Below are 18,035 nucleotides of genomic sequence, written 5' to 3'. Positions count from 1 at the left end.
ATGAACATCGCATGTAATTTACAGTGTTTGGTTTCAAAGGTTTAAAATTCATCATTTCGCTTTCTGTTATCGCCGCTTGGGGGTGTGATAACGTGATGACGTTTTACGTATCTAGTTCTCAATTGGCTCAACGGAGTTCGACGTCACTATAAAGCGGTTAATCAGATCCGCTCGTTGAAGCGCGGATATTTGAAAACAAAAATGGCGGATCCTCCAGCGTAAGTGGTTTTTCTGTTTGTGAGTTAGTTTGGGTTATAGTGAGTTAGTGAGAGGCTGTTTAACGTTCAGAACCGAGGTTTGGTTCCGAACAATGAAATATTTCAAACGCGACATTTCCCGCAGAATGGGTGTTTGTGAGCTAGCTTAAACTAACTGTTGTTTGTTTTCGGGCAGAGTGCCGAAGCGCTGTGACCCGGTTCTGAGGCGCTGTGACCCGGTTCTGAGGCGCCGTGACCCGGTTCTGAGGCGCTGTGACCCGGTTCTGTTGCAGCCCAGCGGAGACCCGGAGCCGGACTCTGCGGAGGCAGCCGGGACGGTCCTCTTGCTCAAGGTCGGTCTGTGTTTTTAAATGAAACTTTATTTTGTTCCAGACTTACAGCGAAATAACAGTCATACTTATTCTGATTATCAGATAAAAGGACCAAAGAGGAGCAGACTCAGATTATTCATGAAACTTATAACAAATGCAGGAAATCAGAGTTCACATTAAGAAGATGCAAACAGATCCGATAAATCAGTTCGTTTCAGGGGATTTCATTAGATTTAGTTATATAAAATTCAATAAGATGTTTCAGGCTGTCCACATCTGTACGCCGTGATGTTTCAGTCTGTCCACATCTGTACGCCGTGATGTTTCAGTCTGTCCACATCTGTACGCCGTGATGTTTCAGGCTGTCCACATCTGTACGCCGTGATGTTTCAGTCTGTCCACATCTGTACGCCGTGATGTTTCAGTCTGTCCACATCTGTACGCCGTGATGTTTTGAGTCTGTCCACATCTGTACCCCGTGATGTTTCAGTCTGTCCACATCTGTACGCCGTGATGTTTTGAGTCTGTCCACATCTGTACGCCGTGATGTTTTGAGTCTGTCCACATCTGTACGCCGTGATGTTTCAGTCTGTCCACATCTGTACGCCGTGATGTTTCAGTCTGTCCACATCTGTACGCCGTGATGTTTCAGTCTGTCCACATCTGTACGCCGTGATGTTTCAGTCTGTCCACATCTGTACGCCGTGATGTTTCAGTCTGTCCACATCTGTACACATCAGGACAGCCGTCGGGTCCAGGCGGTTCTGTGGCGTCAGCTGTTCGTTCTGGAGTCTATGATGTCCTTACTGGAAGGTCTGGAGTCTGCCCAGCAACTGATGACGCAGTCGTGTCCTCCCCAGCCAGGTAAACGCACACCGTACTACTTATTTTTGAGGCCAGGATCACAGCCGCCTGCAGAGCTTCAACAGAAGCGGGACAGTGGATCCCTCCAGATGTTTAGATTTCAGATGTTTTACTGGGTTCTGATCCCCGTGAAAGAGTTCAGATTAACGTGAGTTTAACGGGGAATCTGCTTCACCAACACTCTCCACCAGAGGGCGGAGCTCGGGGCCGGTGGAAGGTGCTGAAGGCGGAGAACCGGTTGGAGGAGGAGAAGACGGTGGAGCTGCTCAGCTGTCTGCAGGACCGAGTCCAACAGATCCAGGACCGGAGACACAGGCTGACACAGCTGGTTCAACATCTGCACAGAGAGGTGACCACACCTGCAGCATCTGTTGCCATGGTGATCCGTTTCCCAGACCACACCCCCAACCTGCAGCATCTGTTGCCATGGTGATCTGTTTCCCAGATCACAGATCTCCTCCTCCTCTCCTTGTCTCCTCTCCTCCTCTGTCCTCCTCTCCTCCTCTCCTCTCCTTGTCTCCTCTCCTCCTTGTCTCCTCTCCTCCTTGTCTCCTCTCCTCCTCTGTCCTCCTCTCCTTGTCTCCTCTCCTTGTCTCCTCTCCTCCTCTGTCCTCCTCTCCTTGTCTCCTCTCCTCCTCTGTCCTCCTCTCCTTGTCTCCTCTCCTCCTCTGTCCTCATCTCCTCCTCCTCTCCTCCTCTGTCCTCCTCTCCTTGTCTCCTCTCCTCCTCTGTCCTCATCTCCTCCTCCTCTCCTTGTCTCCTCTCCTCCTCTGTCCTCCTCTCCTCTCCTTGTCTCCTCTCCTCCTATGTCCTCCTCTCCTTGTCTCCTCTCCTCCTCTGTCCTCCTCTCCTTGTCTCCTCTCCTCCTCTGTCCTCCTCTCCTTGTCTCCTCTCCTCCTCTGTCCTCCTCTCCTTGTCTCCTCTCCTCCTCTGTCCTCATCTCCTCCTCCTCTCCTTGTCTCCTCTCCTCCTCTGTCCTCCTCTCCTTGTCTCCTCTCCTCCTCTGTCCTCATCTCCTCCTCCTCTCCTCCTCTGTCCTCCTCTCCTTGTCTCCTCTCCTCCTCTGTCCTCCTCTCCTCTCCTTGTCTCCTCTCCTCCTCTGTCCTCATCTCCTCCTCCTCTCCTTGTCTCCTCTCCTCCTATGTCCTCCTCTCCTTGTCTCCTCTCCTCCTCTGTCCTCCTCTCCTTGTCTCCTCTCCTCCTCTGTCCTCATCTCCTCCTCCTCTCCTTGTCTCCTCTCCTCCTCTGTCCTCCTCTCCTTGTCTCCTCTCCTCCTTGTCTCCTCTCCTCCTCTGTCCTCCTCTCCTTGTCTCCTCTCCTCCTTGTCTCCTCTCCTCCTCTGTCCTCCTCTCCTTGTCTCCTCTCCTTGTCTCCTCTCCTCCTCTGTCCTCATCTCCTCTCCTTGTCTCCTCTCCTCCTCTGTCCTCATCTCCTCTCCTTGTCTCCTCTCCTCCTCTGTCCTCCTCTCCTCTCCTTGTCTCCTCTCCTCCTCTGTCCTCATCTCCTCGTCTCCTTCAGAAGCAGCAGCGTGGGACACTGCAGGCGTCTCTGCTGAAGGCCCAGAATGCATTGCGCTCGTCTGACCACATGCTGACGCAGCTGAAGGCGGAGTCGGACGCGGCTTTCGGTCAGCTGATCGGCTGGCAGCGACTCAGAGACGAGTGAGTACGGTGAGGTCACACGGCTCGGTTCGGACGCTCTGATTGGTCGCTCACTCTGCTTCCTGACCACCTGCCAGGCTGCAGCAGCACGCCGCCGCCACGCAGGACGTCCTGCAGATCAAGCTGCTGACGCTGAACCAATCAGAGCTGAGCGTGGAGCTGAGGCCACGCCCCTCCTCCTCCCTGATGTCCAATGAACTGGAGCCTCTGAGACTGACGGTCACCTGGAGCCACGACGACCGCTTCACCCTGCAGGTAGGTTACTGCTGTGATGTCACTTCCTGTCTGTCTGTAACTGATTCTCCACACAGGTTACTGCTGTGATGTCACGTCCTGTCGGTCTGTAACTGATTCTCCACACAGGTTACTGCTGTGATGTCACTTCCTGTCTGTCTGTAACGGATTCTCCACACAGGTTACTGCTGTGATGTCACTTCCTGTCTGTCTGTAACTGATTCTCCACACAGGTTACTGCGGTGATGTCACTTCCTGTCGGTCTGTAACTGATTCTCCACACAGGTTACTGCTGTGATGTCACTTCCTGTCTGTAACGGATTCTCCACACAGGTTACTGCGGTGATGTCACTTCCTGTCTGTCTGTAACTGATTCTCCACACAGGTTACTGCTGTGATGTCACTTCCTGTCTGTAACGGATTCTCCACACAGGTTACTGCTGTGATGTCACTTCCTGTCGGTCTGTAACGGATTCTCCACACAGGTTACTGCTGTGATGTCACTTCCTGTCGGTCTGTAACGGATTCTCCACACAGGTTACTGCTGTGATGTCACTTCCTGTCGGTCTGTAACGGATTCTCCACACAGGTTACTGCTGTGATGTCACTTCCTGTCTGTCTGTAACTGATTCTCCACACAGGTTACTGCTGTGATGTCACTTCCTGTCGGTCTGTAACGGATTCTCCACACAGGTTACTGCGGTGATGTCACTTCCTGTCTAACTGATTCTCCACACAGGTTACTGCTGTGATGTCACTTCCTGTCGGTCTGTAACTGATTCTCCACACAGGTTACTGCTGTGATGTCACTTCCTGTCGGTCTGTAACGGATTCTCCACACAGGTTACTGCTGTGATGTCACTTCCTGTCTGTAACGGATTCTCCACACAGGTTACTGCTGTGATGTCACTTCCTGTCTGTCTGTAACTGATTCTCCACACAGGTTACTGCTGTGATGTCACTTCCTGTCGGTCTGTAACGGATTCTCCACACAGGTTACTGCTGTGATGTCACTTCCTGTCGGTCTGTAACTGATTCTCCACACAGGTTACTGCTGTGATGTCACTTCCTGTCGGTCTGTAACGGATTCTCCACACAGGTTACTGCTGTGATGTCACTTCCTGTCGGTCTGTGATTCTCCACACAGGTTACTGCTGTGATGTCACTTCCTGTCGGTCTGTGATTCTCCACACAGGTTACTGTGGTGATGTCACTTCCTGTCGGTCTGTAACGGATTCTCCACACAGGTTACTGCTGTGATGTCACTTCCTGTCGGTCTGTAACTGATTCTCCACACAGGTTACTGCTGTGATGTCACTTCCTGTCGGTCTGTAACTGATTCTCCACACAGGTTACTGCTGTGATGTCACTTCCTGTCGGTCTGTAACGGATTCTCCACACAGGTTACTGCTGTGATGTCACTTCCTGTCGGTCTGTAACGGATTCTCCACACAGGTTACTGCTGTGATGTCACTTCCTGTCTGTCTGTAACTGATTCTCCACACAGGTTACTGCTGTGATGTCACTTCCTGTCGGTCTGTAACGGATTCTCCACACAGGTTACTGCTGTGATGTCACTTCCTGTCGGTCTAACGGATTCTCCACACAGGTTACTGCTGTGATGTCACTTCCTGTCGGTCTGTAACGGATTCTCCACACAGGTTACTGCTGTGATGTCACTTCCTGTCGGTCTGTAACGGATTCTCCACACAGGTTACTGCTGTGATGTCACTTCCTGTCTGTCTGTAACTGATTCTCCACACAGGTTACTGCTGTGATGTCACTTCCTGTCGGTCTGTAACGGATTCTCCACACAGGTTACTGCGGTGATGTCACTTCCTGTCTAACTGATTCTCCACACAGGTTACTGCTGTGATGTCACTTCCTGTCGGTCTGTAACTGATTCTCCACACAGGTTACTGCTGTGATGTCACTTCCTGTCGGTCTGTAACGGATTCTCCACACAGGTTACTGCTGTGATGTCACTTCCTGTCTGTAACGGATTCTCCACACAGGTTACTGCTGTGATGTCACTTCCTGTCTGTCTGTAACTGATTCTCCACACAGGTTACTGCTGTGATGTCACTTCCTGTCGGTCTGTAACGGATTCTCCACACAGGTTACTGCTGTGATGTCACTTCCTGTCGGTCTGTAACTGATTCTCCACACAGGTTACTGCTGTGATGTCACTTCCTGTCGGTCTGTAACGGATTCTCCACACAGGTTACTGCTGTGATGTCACTTCCTGTCGGTCTGTGATTCTCCACACAGGTTACTGCTGTGATGTCACTTCCTGTCGGTCTGTGATTCTCCACACAGGTTACTGTGGTGATGTCACTTCCTGTCGGTCTGTAACGGATTCTCCACACAGGTTACTGCTGTGATGTCACTTCCTGTCGGTCTGTAACTGATTCTCCACACAGGTTACTGCTGTGATGTCACTTCCTGTCGGTCTGTAACTGATTCTCCACACAGGTTACTGCTGTGATGTCACTTCCTGTCGGTCTGTAACGGATTCTCCACACAGGTTACTGCTGTGATGTCACTTCCTGTCGGTCTGTAACGGATTCTCCACACAGGTTACTGCTGTGATGTCACTTCCTGTCTGTCTGTAACTGATTCTCCACACAGGTTACTGCTGTGATGTCACTTCCTGTCGGTCTGTAACGGATTCTCCACACAGGTTACTGCTGTGATGTCACTTCCTGTCGGTCTAACGGATTCTCCACACAGGTTACTGCTGTGATGTCACTTCCTGTCGGTCTGTAACGGATTTTCCACACAGGTTACTGCTGTGATGTCACTTCCTGTCTGTCTGTAACGGATTCTCCACACAGGTTACTGCTGTGATGTCACTTCCTGTCTGTCTGTAACGGATTCTCCACACAGGTTACTGCTGTGATGTCACTTCCTGTCGGTCTGTAACTTGATTCTCCACACAGGTTACTGCTGTGATGTCACTTCCTGTCTGTCTGTAACTGATTCTCCACACAGGTTACTGCTGTGATGTCACTTCCTGTCTGTCTGTAACTGATTCTCCACACAGGTTACTGCTGTGATGTCACTTCCTGTCTGTCTGTAACGGATTCTCCACACACTGTGGCTCATGCTGTGATGTCACTTCCTGGTCAGGTGATCAGATCGGTGTTTCCCTGCAGGTGGGCGAGGGGATGGCGGACCTGGTGGAGGGCTGCGTGACGGGCCGCCGGACGGAGCTGAGCGCCGCCCTGCTGGAGGTCATGCAGCGCTACATGGGTCAGGCCGAGCTGCTGACTGAGATCCAGATGCTGAGGTCCAGGTGAGGCTGCACAGCTGGATCTGAGCCAGAACTCCTCTCAGAACCAGATGTTTAAGGCTGTCTGTGTGCAGGTTCGCCATCGACTGGCGCCCCGCTGAGCGCCGGCTGATCTACCTGAAGTCGGCGGCGCTGGTGTGCCAGCTGGAGGTGGAGGAGGGGTACCCCGGCGGGGGGCGAGCTCGGCTGCTGTCGGTGCGGCGGGACGGGCGGCCCGTGGACACGTCTGAGCTGAAGGTAACGGGCTCTGATGCCCCGCCTCCTCGGCTTTGCTCCCTCTGGGCTTCCGTAGTTCAGGCTGGAGGTCTCACAGTGAACTCTGCGTCTCTGTTTCAGCCTCATCAGAGCGACCTGAACCTGACCGAGTGGCTGGTTCTCCTCTGCAGCAGCTCGCTGCTCTGACTCCTCCCCCTTCTGTCCAGCAGGTGGCGCTGAGTCTCCTGCTGCCAACACTTAATGTTTCCTCCTCATGATGAAGCGGTTTTATTCTTCAGTGTTTCTCAGAGTAAATAAACTACGGAAGAGTATTAGGGCCAGGCATAAGAAAAAATATTTATATTTTGCCTGTCGACTTTATTCTCGACAGGCAAAATATAAATATTTTTTCTTATGCCTGGCCCTAATACTCTTCCGTAATTAACAAAGCTCACAGACGAGTATGAACAGATTAAAACTGGAATAAATGAGTTTGTAAAGCTGCCAGCAGGAGGCGCTGTTTGCTGCTTCCCAGCATGCACTGCTGCAGCTGAACGCTGGGATGAAACATGTTAAAAATGAGTTTTTATTCTAATAAAATCCCATTAAAGTCAGAACTGGTGTTTGCTTCATTTCCAGCTTCATCGTACCTGGATATCAGGGCGCTGAACTGGACTCTGTGTTGATCAGAGAAATATCCATAAACACGGTAAAGTCCCTGAGTGGAGCCGTGAAACTCCGCTTCGGCCCAGCTGTCAGCTTATTTTCATTCAGGTGCATGATGGGCACAAACATCTGTAGAAGCTCCTGAAAACCAACAACAAACAGAGTTTTCTGTTTTTCTTTTTATTAAAACGAGGCCCATTCAGACTGGGATTCAGGTGAGCTTTTCTGCTCTCAGCTCCGTCCTGCAGGTGGCGCTGCAGCCAGACAAACAGAAGTGTTGGAGCAAACGTCCCATCATGCACTGCGTTGTTGATGAAACGCTGCTGTGCGTCCAGGAAACGTCCCATTAAGGACGTAAAGTGTTGGTTTTCTTTGAGTTCTGCCCCCTGTTTAATGATCTCAGTCATCACACAACAAACAGCAATCAGTGTCTTCCTGCTCAGCATCATCTGGATCTGCAGACTCACTTCCTGTGAGAGCCGCAGGAAGTCCAACATTCATTCAGCTCCAGCAGGACGGAGAAAAGTAGGGCCCCATGAAGTCCAAAAACCAGTTTCCACACTGAGGATCTGAGATCAAAGTTTAATGCAGAAACATGTGTTAGCATGTAGCTGTAAGCTAGCAACACAGACATGATGAAGCTGTTCCTGCAGTCAGACCAACAACCCTCCAGCTCTGATACAGATAGTTCCTCTGTTGGTCCCACAGGGAAACAGGTTAGCATGTTAGCTGTAAGCTAGCAGCAGATGCTAGCATACAATGCTTTCTCATCAGCAGTGATGGACCAGTGAGAAAGCTTCAGAAAGCCTGTTCCACCATGTTTCCGGTCTGATTCTCATGTTTTCTGCAGATTGCAGACTCTCCTCCTCCTTGACTGCTGATGAAACAGCTGATAAACAGAAAACAGCTGCAGGTTTCCAGACAAACTGAGTTTATTGTCATTTATAGTCCCATATACAGAAGGTCTGAGAGCTCTGCTCCATCTGTCTGAGGCCAGGTTCACATCAGAAAATGAGCTGATAGTGGCAGAAGGTTCGGTATCTCTGGAGTTAAAGTGCTGCCGGTGGCTGAACCGACAGTCGGTGACATTAAAGAGGCTCTCACACACATCAGCGATGATAATCAGATGGTAGGAACAGCACATCGTCTGCTTTCAGCCTGGTTTTACACAGGTTGAAAAACCTTAACCATAACCCTACCCTACCTGTACCCTAACCATAACCCTACCTGTACCCTAACCATAACCCTACCTGTACTCTAACCATAACCCTACCCTACCTGTACCCTAACCCTACCCTACCTGTACTCTAACCATAACCCTACCTGTACTCTAACCATAACCCTACCCTACCTGTACCCTAACCCTACCCTACCTGTACTCTAACCATAACCCTACCTGTACTCTAACCATAACCCTACCCTACCTGTACCCTAACCATAACCCTACCTGTACTCTAACCATAACCCTACCTGTACTCTAACCATAACCCTACCCTACCCTACCTGTACCCTAACCATAACCCTACCTGTACTCTAACCATAACCCTACCTGTACTCTAACCATAACCCTACCCTACCTGTACCCTAACCATAACCCTACCTGTACTCTAACCATAACCCTACCCTACCTGTACTCTAACCATAACCCTACCCTACCTGTACCCTAACCATAACCCTACCTGTACTCTAACCATAACCCTACCCTACCTGTACTCTAACCATAACCCTACCCTACCTGTACCCTAACCATAACCCTACCCTACCTGTACCCTAACCATAACCCTACCTGTACTCTAACCATAACCCTACCTGTACTCTAACCATAACCCTACCTGTACCCTAACCATAACCCTACCTGTACTCTAACCATAACCCTACCTGTACCCTAACCATAACCCTACCTGTACTCTAACCATAACCCTACCCTACCTGTACCATAACCCTACCTGTACCCTAACCATAACCCTACCTGTACTCTAACCATAACCCTACCCTACCTGTACCATAACCCTACCTGTACTCTAACCATAACCCTACCCTACCTGTACCATAACCCTACCCTACCTGTACTCTAACCATAACCCTACCTGTACCCTAACCATAACCCTACCTGTACCCTAACCATAACCCTACCCTACCTGTACCCTAACCATAACCCTACCTGTACTCTAACCATAACCCTACCCTACCTGTACCCTAACCATAACCCTACCCTACCTGTACCCTAACCATAACCCTACCCTACCTGTACTCTAACCATAACCCTACCCTACCTGTACCCTAACCCTTAGATGACCGGCTGTCCTCATCACCAGCAGCTGTCTCAGTGGTGTTGGAAGGGGTTCTGTAGGTGGGCCGCTCCATGACTCGATGAGTCTCTGCTGCGCCTCTGATGGAGGATTCTTCCTGGTTCTGGTTCTGATGGTTTCTTCCTGTTCAAAGGCAGTTTTTCCTCCCACAGTCGCCTCCTGCAGCTCAGGACGGGTCGGATCAGAGGGAAGTTTCCTCAGCTGGAAACTTTATTTAAATAGGTTGTGAATGAACTGGATCTGACTGGATTCTGACTGAATCTTTGAGTGACCTGAGATGACCTTTGTTGTAATTTGGTGCTTTATAAATAAAGCACCAATATGTGTATGTGTGTGTGTGTGTGTGTGTGTGTGTGTTACTGATCAGAAAGAAAAGGAGAAAGAAAAGAGGAAGTGGAACAAAGACGGGAAGCAAAAATAAACCCTGAGAGGTGTGTGTGTGGAAAGTTCAGACCTCATAATGTTAGTTAAACATTCAGTTCCACACACGCTGATAACTGGAGGGCGTGTTTAGAGACAATCAGAGTCAGCGTGCACGCCCAAAGGACCCCAATCCATTTATGACTGTGTGTGTGCGTGCACGTGTGAGTGTGGGGGTGGCTTAACACAGAGACATGATTTCATTTCAAGGCGAGCGTGAGAGGGAGGAGCAGGTATTAGAGCGCGTGCAGCAGCAGCCGGAGGTTCAGAGGAGCTGAGAGCTGCTGAGGAAACAGCTGCTGTTCACCGAGAACCAGGAAACTGCTTCATCTGAGGACCAGCAGGTGGGTTAACCTGTTTATCTGGAGAGTTAACCTGTTTATCTGAAGACCAACAGGTGGGTTAAGCTGTTTATCTGGAGAGTTAACCTGTTTATCTGAAGACCAACAGGTGGGTTAACCTGTTTATCTGTTTATCTGAAGACCAACAGGTGGGTTAACCTGTTTATCTGTTTATCTGTGGACCAGCAGGTGGGTTAACCTGTTTATCTGTTTATCTGAGGACCAGCAGGTGGGTTAAAGGTGGGTTAACCTGTTTATCTGAAGACCAGCAGGTGGGTTAAGCTGTTTATCTGGAGAGTTAACCTGTTTATCTGAAGACCAACAGGTGGGTTAACCTGTTTATCTGTTTATCTGGAGAGTTAACCTGTTTATCTGAAGACCAACAGGTGGGTTAACCTGTTTATCTGTTTATCTGGAGACCAGCAGGTGGGTTAACCTGTTTATCTGGAGAGTTAACCAGCTCAGTTAACCTGTTTATCTGAAGACCAACAGGTGGGTTAACCTGTTTATCTGTTTATCTGGAGACCAGCAGGTGGGTTTAAGGTGGGTTAACCTGTTTATCTGGAGAGTTAACCTGTTTATCTGAAGACCAGCAGGTGGGTTAACCTGTTTATCTGGAGAGTTAACCTGTTTATCTGAAGACCAACAGGTGGGTTAACCTGTTTATCTGTTTATCTGAGGACCAGCAGGTGGGTTAAAGGTGGGTTAACCTGTTTATCTGAAGACCAACAGGTGGGTTAAGCTGTTTATCTGGAGAGTTAACCTGTTTATCTGAAGACCAACAGGTGGGTTAACCTGTTTATTTGTTTATCTGAGGACCAGCAGGTGGGTTAACCTGTTTATCTGGAGAGTTAACCTGTTTATCTGAAGACCAACAGGTGGGTTAACCTGTTTATCTGTTTATCTGGAGAGTTAACCTGTTTATCTGAAGACCAACAGGTGGGTTAACCTGTTTATCTGAAGACCAACAGGTGGGTTAACCTGTTTATCTGTTTATCTGGAGACCAGCAGGTGGGTTAACCTGTTTATCTGGAGAGTTAACCAGCTCAGTTAACCTGTTTATCTGAAGACCAACAGGTGGGTTAACCTGTTGATCTGGAGAGTTAACCTGTTTATCTGAAGACCAACAGGTGGGTTAACCTGTTTATCTGTTTATCTGGAGACCAGCAGGTGGGTTAAAGGTGGGTTAACCTGTTTATCTGGAGAGTTAACCTGTTTATCTGAAGACCAACAGGTGGGTTAACCTGTTTATCTGTTTATCTGAGGACCAGCAGGTGGGTTAAAGGTGGGTTAACCTGTTTATCTGGAGAGTTAACCTGTTTATCTGAAGACCAACAGGTGGGTTAAGCTGTTTATCTGGAGAGTTAACCTGTTTATCTGAAGACCAACAGGTGGGTTAACCTGTTTATCTGAGGACCAGCAGGTGGGTTAAAGGTGGGTTAACCTGTTTATCTGGAGAGTTAACCTATTTATCTGAAGACCAACAGGTGGGTTAAGCTGTTTATCTGGAGAGTTAACCTGTTTATCTGAAGACCAACAGGTGGGTTAACCTGTTTCTGTTTATCTGTTTATCTGAGGACCAGCAGGTGGGTTAACCTGTTTATCTGGAGAGTTAACCTGTTTATCTGAAGACCAACAGGTGGGTTAACCTGTTTATCTGGAGAGTTAACCAGCTCAGTTAACCTGTTTATCTGGAGAGTTTACCAGCTGAGTTAACCTGTTTATCTGGAGAGTTTACCTCTTTATCTGGAGACCAACAGGTGGGTTAACCTGTTTATCTGTTTATATGAGGACCAACAGGTGGGTTAACCTGTTTATCTGTTTATCTGGAGACCAGCAGGTGGGTTAACCTGTTTATCTGTTTATATGAAGACCAACAGGTGGGTTAACCTGTTTATCTGTTTATATGAGGACCAACAGGTGGGTTAACCTGTTTATCTGAGGACCAACAGGTGGGTTAACCTGTTTATCTGTTTATCTGGAGACCAACAGGTGGGTTAACCTGTTCACCAGCTCAGTTAACTTGTTTACCAGCTGAGTTAACCCGTTTACCAGTTGAGTTAACCCGGGACAGGAGGTTCTCTTCGTGTTTACCAGCTGTGAAACATCTGCTCGGACCGGCTGGTCACATGACTCCACACCGATTAATAATCAATAACCAACAGTCTGGTTTCCTGTAACTGTGCTTTCAGGTGTATCTCCATGGCGACAGGTGTGTGCACGCTGCTGAGCGTGTGCGTCAGCGTGTGCGTGGCGTTCAACCTCGACACGGCGTTCCCGCTGCTGAAGACGGGCGAGGACGGAAGTCTGTTCGGCCTCTCTGTGGCTCTGCACCAGGACCTGAAGACGGACGCTTACCTGTGAGTTCACACCTGAACGTCCTACGGAAAGCCTACAGTGCCATGACTAATGTGCTTTAATGGGACTTTCTTTACCCCAAAGGGGGGCAGGTAGCTCTAAAGGCTGAGCAGGCGCCCCACGCTCAGAGGCTGGAGGTACCGGCCCGGGTTCGGGTCTGAGTGGTTGTTCTATGAAAGCCTAAAGAAAGATGTAAAAAAGACTGCTGGGGATGTAGGTCAAACCTTTCGGTTCCAATTAGTCACCAAAAAACCTCCAAAATAAAAGCAAAGTATCTGATGGAAACCGGGAAAGTCACATATTCACATTTAGTCTGATTTCATCACATCTAGATATTGGGTGAGATAAAAAAGCTCAGTTTTAATGTGCATCCGGTGAAAATGGAGGCAATTTGTGACCGTTTTGGCGTTCCATACAGGTGTCTGTGTTCTCAGGTGTGTTCTGGTGAATGATTGAACTCTGTGTCTGAATGCTGTCCAGAGGTGAACTGCCATAAAACCATCAAACCACTTCCTTCTCAGAGCAAAGGTGAACCGCAGAACGCTGCGCTCTGATTGGCTGGCTGGTGTTTGGTTCAGCTGAAAGCCGCCGAGTCAGTTTAAACTTTCCCCGGAGGAATCCTCCATCCTGACGAGTCTGATTTCTCCCGGGTTAGTCTGATTTCTCCCGGGTTAGTCTGATTTCTCCCGGTTTAGTCTGATTTCTCCAGGTTTAGTCTGATTTCTCCCGGTTTAGTCTGATTTCTCCCGGGTTAGTCTGATTTCTCCTGGTTTAGTCTGATTTCTCCCGGTTTAGTCTGATTTCTCCAGGTTTAGTCTGATTTCTCCCGGTTTAGTCTGATTTCTCCCGGGTTAGTCTGATTTCTCCCGGGTTAGTCTGATTTCTCCCGGTTTAGTCTGATTTCTCCCAGTTTAATCTGATTTCTCCCGGTTTAGTCTGATTTCTCCCGGTTTAGTCTGATTTCTCCCGGTTTAGTCTGATTTCTCCCGGTTTAATCAGATTTCTCCCGGTTTAATCAGATTTCTCCCGGGTTAGTCTGATTTCTCCCGGTTTAGTCTGATTTCTCCCAGTTTAATCTGATTTCTCCTGGTGTAATCTGATTTCTCCCGGTTTAATCTGATTTCTCCCGGGTTAGTCTGATTTCTCCCGGTTTAATCAGATTTCTCCCGGTTTAATCAGATTTCTCCCGGGTTAGTCTGATTTCTCCCGGTTTAGTCTGATTTCTCCCAGTTTAATCTGATTTTTCCTGGTTTAGTCTGATTTCTCCCGGTTTAATCTGATTTCTCCCGGGTTAGTCTGATTTCTCCCGGGGTAGTCTGATTTCTCCCAGTTTAATCTGATTTCTCCCGGTTTAGTCTGATTTCTCCCAGTTTAGTCTGATTTCTCCCGGGTTAGTCTGATTTCTCCTGGTTTAGTCTGATTTCTGCTGGTTTAGTCTGATTTCTCCCGAGTTAGTCTGATTTCTGCTGGCGAGTCTGCTTTCTCCCGGTTTAGTCTGATTTCTCCCAGTTTAGTCTGATTTCTCCCGGTTTAATCTGATTTCTCCTGGTGTAATCTGATTTCTCCCGGGTTAGTCTGATTTCTCCTGGTTTAGTCTGATTTCTGCTGGCGAGTCTGATTTCTCCCAGTTTAGTCTGATTTCTCCCGGGTTAGTCTGATTTCTCCTGGTTTAGTCGGATTTCTCCCGGTTTAATCTGATTTCTCCTGGTTTAATCTGATTTCTCCCGGTTTAGTTTGATTTCTCCCGGTTTAATCTGATTTCTCCTGGTTTAGTCTGATTTCTCCCGGGTTAGTCTGATTTCTGCTGGCGAGTCTGATTTCTCCTGGTTTAGTCTGATTTCTCCCGGGTTAGTCTGATTTCTCCCGGTTTAATCTGATTTCTCCTGGATTAGTCTGATTTCTCCCGGGTTAGTCTGATTTCTCCTGGTTTAGTCTGATTTCTCCCGGTTTAATCTGATTTCTCCTGGATTAGTCTGATTTCTCCTGGGTTAGTCTGATTTCTCCCGGGTTAGTCTGATTTCTCCCGGTTTAGTCTGATTTCTGCTGGTTTAGTCTGATTTCTCCCGGGTTAGTCTGATTTCTGCTGGTTTAGTCTGATTTCTCCTGACGAGTCTGATTTCTCCCAGTTTAGTCTGATTTCTCCCGGTTTAATCAGACTTCTCCCGGTTTAATCAGACTTCTCCCGGTTTAATCTGATTTCTCCCGGTTTAGTCTGATTTCTCCCGGTTTAGTCTGATTTCTCCCGGTTTAATCAGACTTCTCCCGGTTTAATCTGATTTCTCCTGGTGTAATCTGATTTCTCCCGGTTTAGTCTGATTTCTCCTGGTTTAATCTGATTTCTCCCGGTTTAATCTGATTTCTCCAGGTTTAGTCTTGATTTCTCCTGGTTTAGTCTGATTTCTCCCGGTTTAATCTGATTTCTCCTGGTTTAGTCTGATTTCTCCCGGGTTAGTCTGATTTCTGCTGGCGAGTCTGATTTCTCCTGGTTTAGTCTGATTTCTCCCGGGTTAGTCTGATTTCTCCCGGTTTAATCTGATTTCTCCTGGATTAGTCTGATTTCTCCTGGTTTAGTCTGATTTCTCCTGGTGTAATCTGATTTCTCCTGGATTAGTCTGATTTCTCCCGGTTTAATCTGATTTCTCCTGGATTAGTCTGATTTCTCCCGGGTTAGTCTGATTTCTCCCGGGTTAGTCTGATTTCTCCTGGTGTAATCTGATTTCTCCCGGTTTAATCTGATTTCTCCTGGATTAGTCTGATTTCTCCCGGGTTAGTCTGATTTCTCCTGGATTAGTCTGATTTCTCCCGGGTTAGTCTGATTTCTCCTGGTTTAGTCTGATTTCTCCTGGTGTAATCTGATTTCTCCCGGTTTAATCTGATTTCTCCTGGATTAGTCTGATTTCTCCCGGGTTAGTCTGATTTCTCCCGGGTTAGTCTGATTTCTCCCGGTTTAGTCTGATTTCTGCTGGTTTAGTCTGATTTCTCCCGGGTTAGTCTGATTTCTGCTGGTTTAGTCTGATTTCTCCTGACGAGTCTGATTTCTCCCGGTTTAGTCTGATTTCTCCCAATTTAGTCTGATTTCTCCCGGTTTAATCAGACTTCTCCCGGTTTAATCTGATTTCTCCCGGTTTAGTCTGATTTCTCCCGGTTTAGTCTGATTTCTCCCGGTTTAGTCTGATTTCTCCCGGTTTAATCAGACTTCTCCCGGTTTAATCTGATTTCTCCTGGTGTAATCTGATTTCTCCCGGTTTAGTCTGATTTCTCCTGGTTTAATCTGATTTCTCCCGGTTTAATCTGATTTCTCCAGGTTTAGTCTTGATTTCTCCTGGTTTAGTCTGATTTCTCCCGGTTTAGTCTGATTTCTTCTGGTTTAGTTTGATTTCTCCCGGGTTAGTCTGACTTCTCCCGGTTTAATCTGATTTCTCCTGGTGTAATCTGATTTCTCCCGGTTTAGTCTGATTTCTCCTGGTTTAATCTGATTTCTCCCGGTTTAATCTGATTTCTCCAGGTTTAGTCTTGATTTCTCCTGGTTTAGTCTGATTTCTCCCGGTTTAATCTGATTTCTCCTGGTTTAGTCTGATTTCTCCCGGGTTAGTCTGATTTCTGCTGGCGAGTCTGATTTCTCCTGGTTTAGTCTGATTTCTCCCGGGTTAGTCTGATTTCTCCCGGTTTAATCTGATTTCTCCTGGATTAGTCTGATTTCTCCCGGGTTAGTCTGATTTCTCCTGGTTTAGTCTGATTTCTCCTGGTGTAATCTGATTTCTCCTGGATTAGTCTGATTTCTCCCGGTTTAATCTGATTTCTCCTGGATTAGTCTGATTTCTCCCGGGTTAGTCTGATTTTTCCCGGGTTAGTCTGATTTCTCCTGGTGTAATCTGATTTCTCCCGGTTTAATCTGATTTCTCCTGGATTAGTCTGATTTCTCCCGGGTTAGTCTGATTTCTCCCGGGTTAGTCTGATTTCTGCTGGTTTAGTCTGATTTCTCCTGACGAGTCTGATTTCTCCCGGTTTAGTCTGATTTCTCCCAATTTAGTCTGATTTCTCCCGGTTTAATCAGACTTCTCCCGGTTTAATCTGATTTCTCCCGGTTTAGTCTGATTTCTCCCGGTTTAGTCTGATTTCTCCCGGTTTAGTCTGATTTCTCCCGGTTTAATCAGACTTCTCCCGGTTTAATCTGATTTCTCCTGGTGTAATCTGATTTCTCCCGGTTTAGTCTGATTTCTCCTGGTTTAATCTGATTTCTCCCGGTTTAATCTGATTTCTCCAGGTTTAGTCTTGATTTCTCCTGGTTTAGTCTGATTTCTCCCGGTTTAGTCTGATTTCTTCTGGTTTAGTTTGATTTCTCCCGGGTTAGTCTGACTTCTCCCGGTTTAATCTGATTTCTCCTGGTGTAATCTGATTTCTCCCGGTTTAGTCTGATTTCTCCTGGTTTAATCTGATTTCTCCCGGTTTAATCTGATTTCTCCAGGTTTAGTCTTGATTTCTCCTGGTTTAGTCTGATTTCTCCCGGTTTAATCTGATTTCTCCTGGTTTAGTCTGATTTCTCCCGGGTTAGTCTGATTTCTGCTGGCGAGTCTGATTTCTCCTGGTTTAGTCTGATTTCTCCCGGGTTAGTCTGATTTCTCCCGGTTTAATCTGATTTCTCCTGGATTAGTCTGATTTCTCCCGGGTTAGTCTGATTTCTCCTGGTTTAGTCTGATTTCTCCTGGTGTAATCTGATTTCTCCTGGATTAGTCTGATTTCTCCCGGTTTAATCTGATTTCTCCTGGATTAGTCTGATTTCTCCCGGGTTAGTCTGATTTCTCCCGGGTTAGTCTGATTTCTCCTGGTGTAATCTGATTTCTCCCGGTTTAATCTGATTTCTCCTGGATTAGTCTGATTTCTCCCGGGTTAGTCTGATTTCTCCCGGGTTAGTCTGATTTCTCCCGGTTTAGTCTGATTTCTGCTGGTTTAGTCTGATTTCTCCCGGGTTAGTCTGATTTCTGCTGGTTTAGTCTGATTTCTCCTGACGAGTCTGATTTCTCCCGGTTTAGTCTGATTTCTCCCAATTTAGTCTGATTTCTCCCGGTTTAATCAGACTTCTCCCGGTTTAATCTGATTTCTCCCGGTTTAGTCTGATTTCTCCCGGTTTAGTCTGATTTCTCCCGGTTTAATCAGACTTCTCCC

At 47.7% G+C, this 18,035-nt stretch overlaps 2 protein-coding genes across 3 annotated transcripts in view; both read left to right on the top strand.

Annotated features, from left to right (window-relative positions):
- Positions 1-174: 174 nt before the first annotated feature.
- LOC142371528 (uncharacterized) lies at positions 175-7,115 on the top strand. Of its 2 annotated transcripts, none has more exons than XM_075454208.1 (9): positions 175-218; positions 394-550; positions 1,270-1,393; positions 1,585-1,742; positions 2,915-3,054; positions 3,132-3,309; positions 6,447-6,586; positions 6,658-6,820; positions 6,920-7,115. In XM_075454208.1, the coding sequence occupies exons 1-9, from the start codon at positions 202-204 to the stop codon at positions 6,983-6,985; spliced, it is 1,143 nt and encodes a 380-aa protein (XP_075310323.1). In that variant the 5' UTR covers positions 175-201; the 3' UTR covers positions 6,986-7,115. The 2 variants fall into 2 exon arrangements, with proteins under 2 accessions (XP_075310323.1, XP_075310322.1); XM_075454207.1 differs by having other exon boundaries at positions 2,912-3,054.
- A 3,304-nt stretch (positions 7,116-10,419) lies between these two features.
- The window catches only part of LOC142371344 (integrin alpha-3-like), a 38,042-nt gene continuing 30,426 nt past the window's right edge, over positions 10,420-18,035 (top strand). The window contains exons 1-2 of the mRNA XM_075453994.1: positions 10,420-10,517; positions 12,707-12,874. Coding sequence (XP_075310109.1) covers positions 12,717-12,874 — 158 coding nt within the window. The 5' untranslated portion in view covers positions 10,420-10,517; positions 12,707-12,716. The remainder of the gene's footprint in view (positions 10,518-12,706; positions 12,875-18,035) is intronic.

This window comes from Odontesthes bonariensis, chromosome 21 (genome assembly GCF_027942865.1).
Source record: "Odontesthes bonariensis isolate fOdoBon6 chromosome 21, fOdoBon6.hap1, whole genome shotgun sequence".
Classification (NCBI taxonomy): domain Eukaryota; kingdom Metazoa; phylum Chordata; class Actinopteri; order Atheriniformes; family Atherinopsidae; genus Odontesthes; species Odontesthes bonariensis.
Note: the sequence above shows the minus strand (reverse complement) of the source record. Positions and strands in the feature narration are given on the sequence as shown.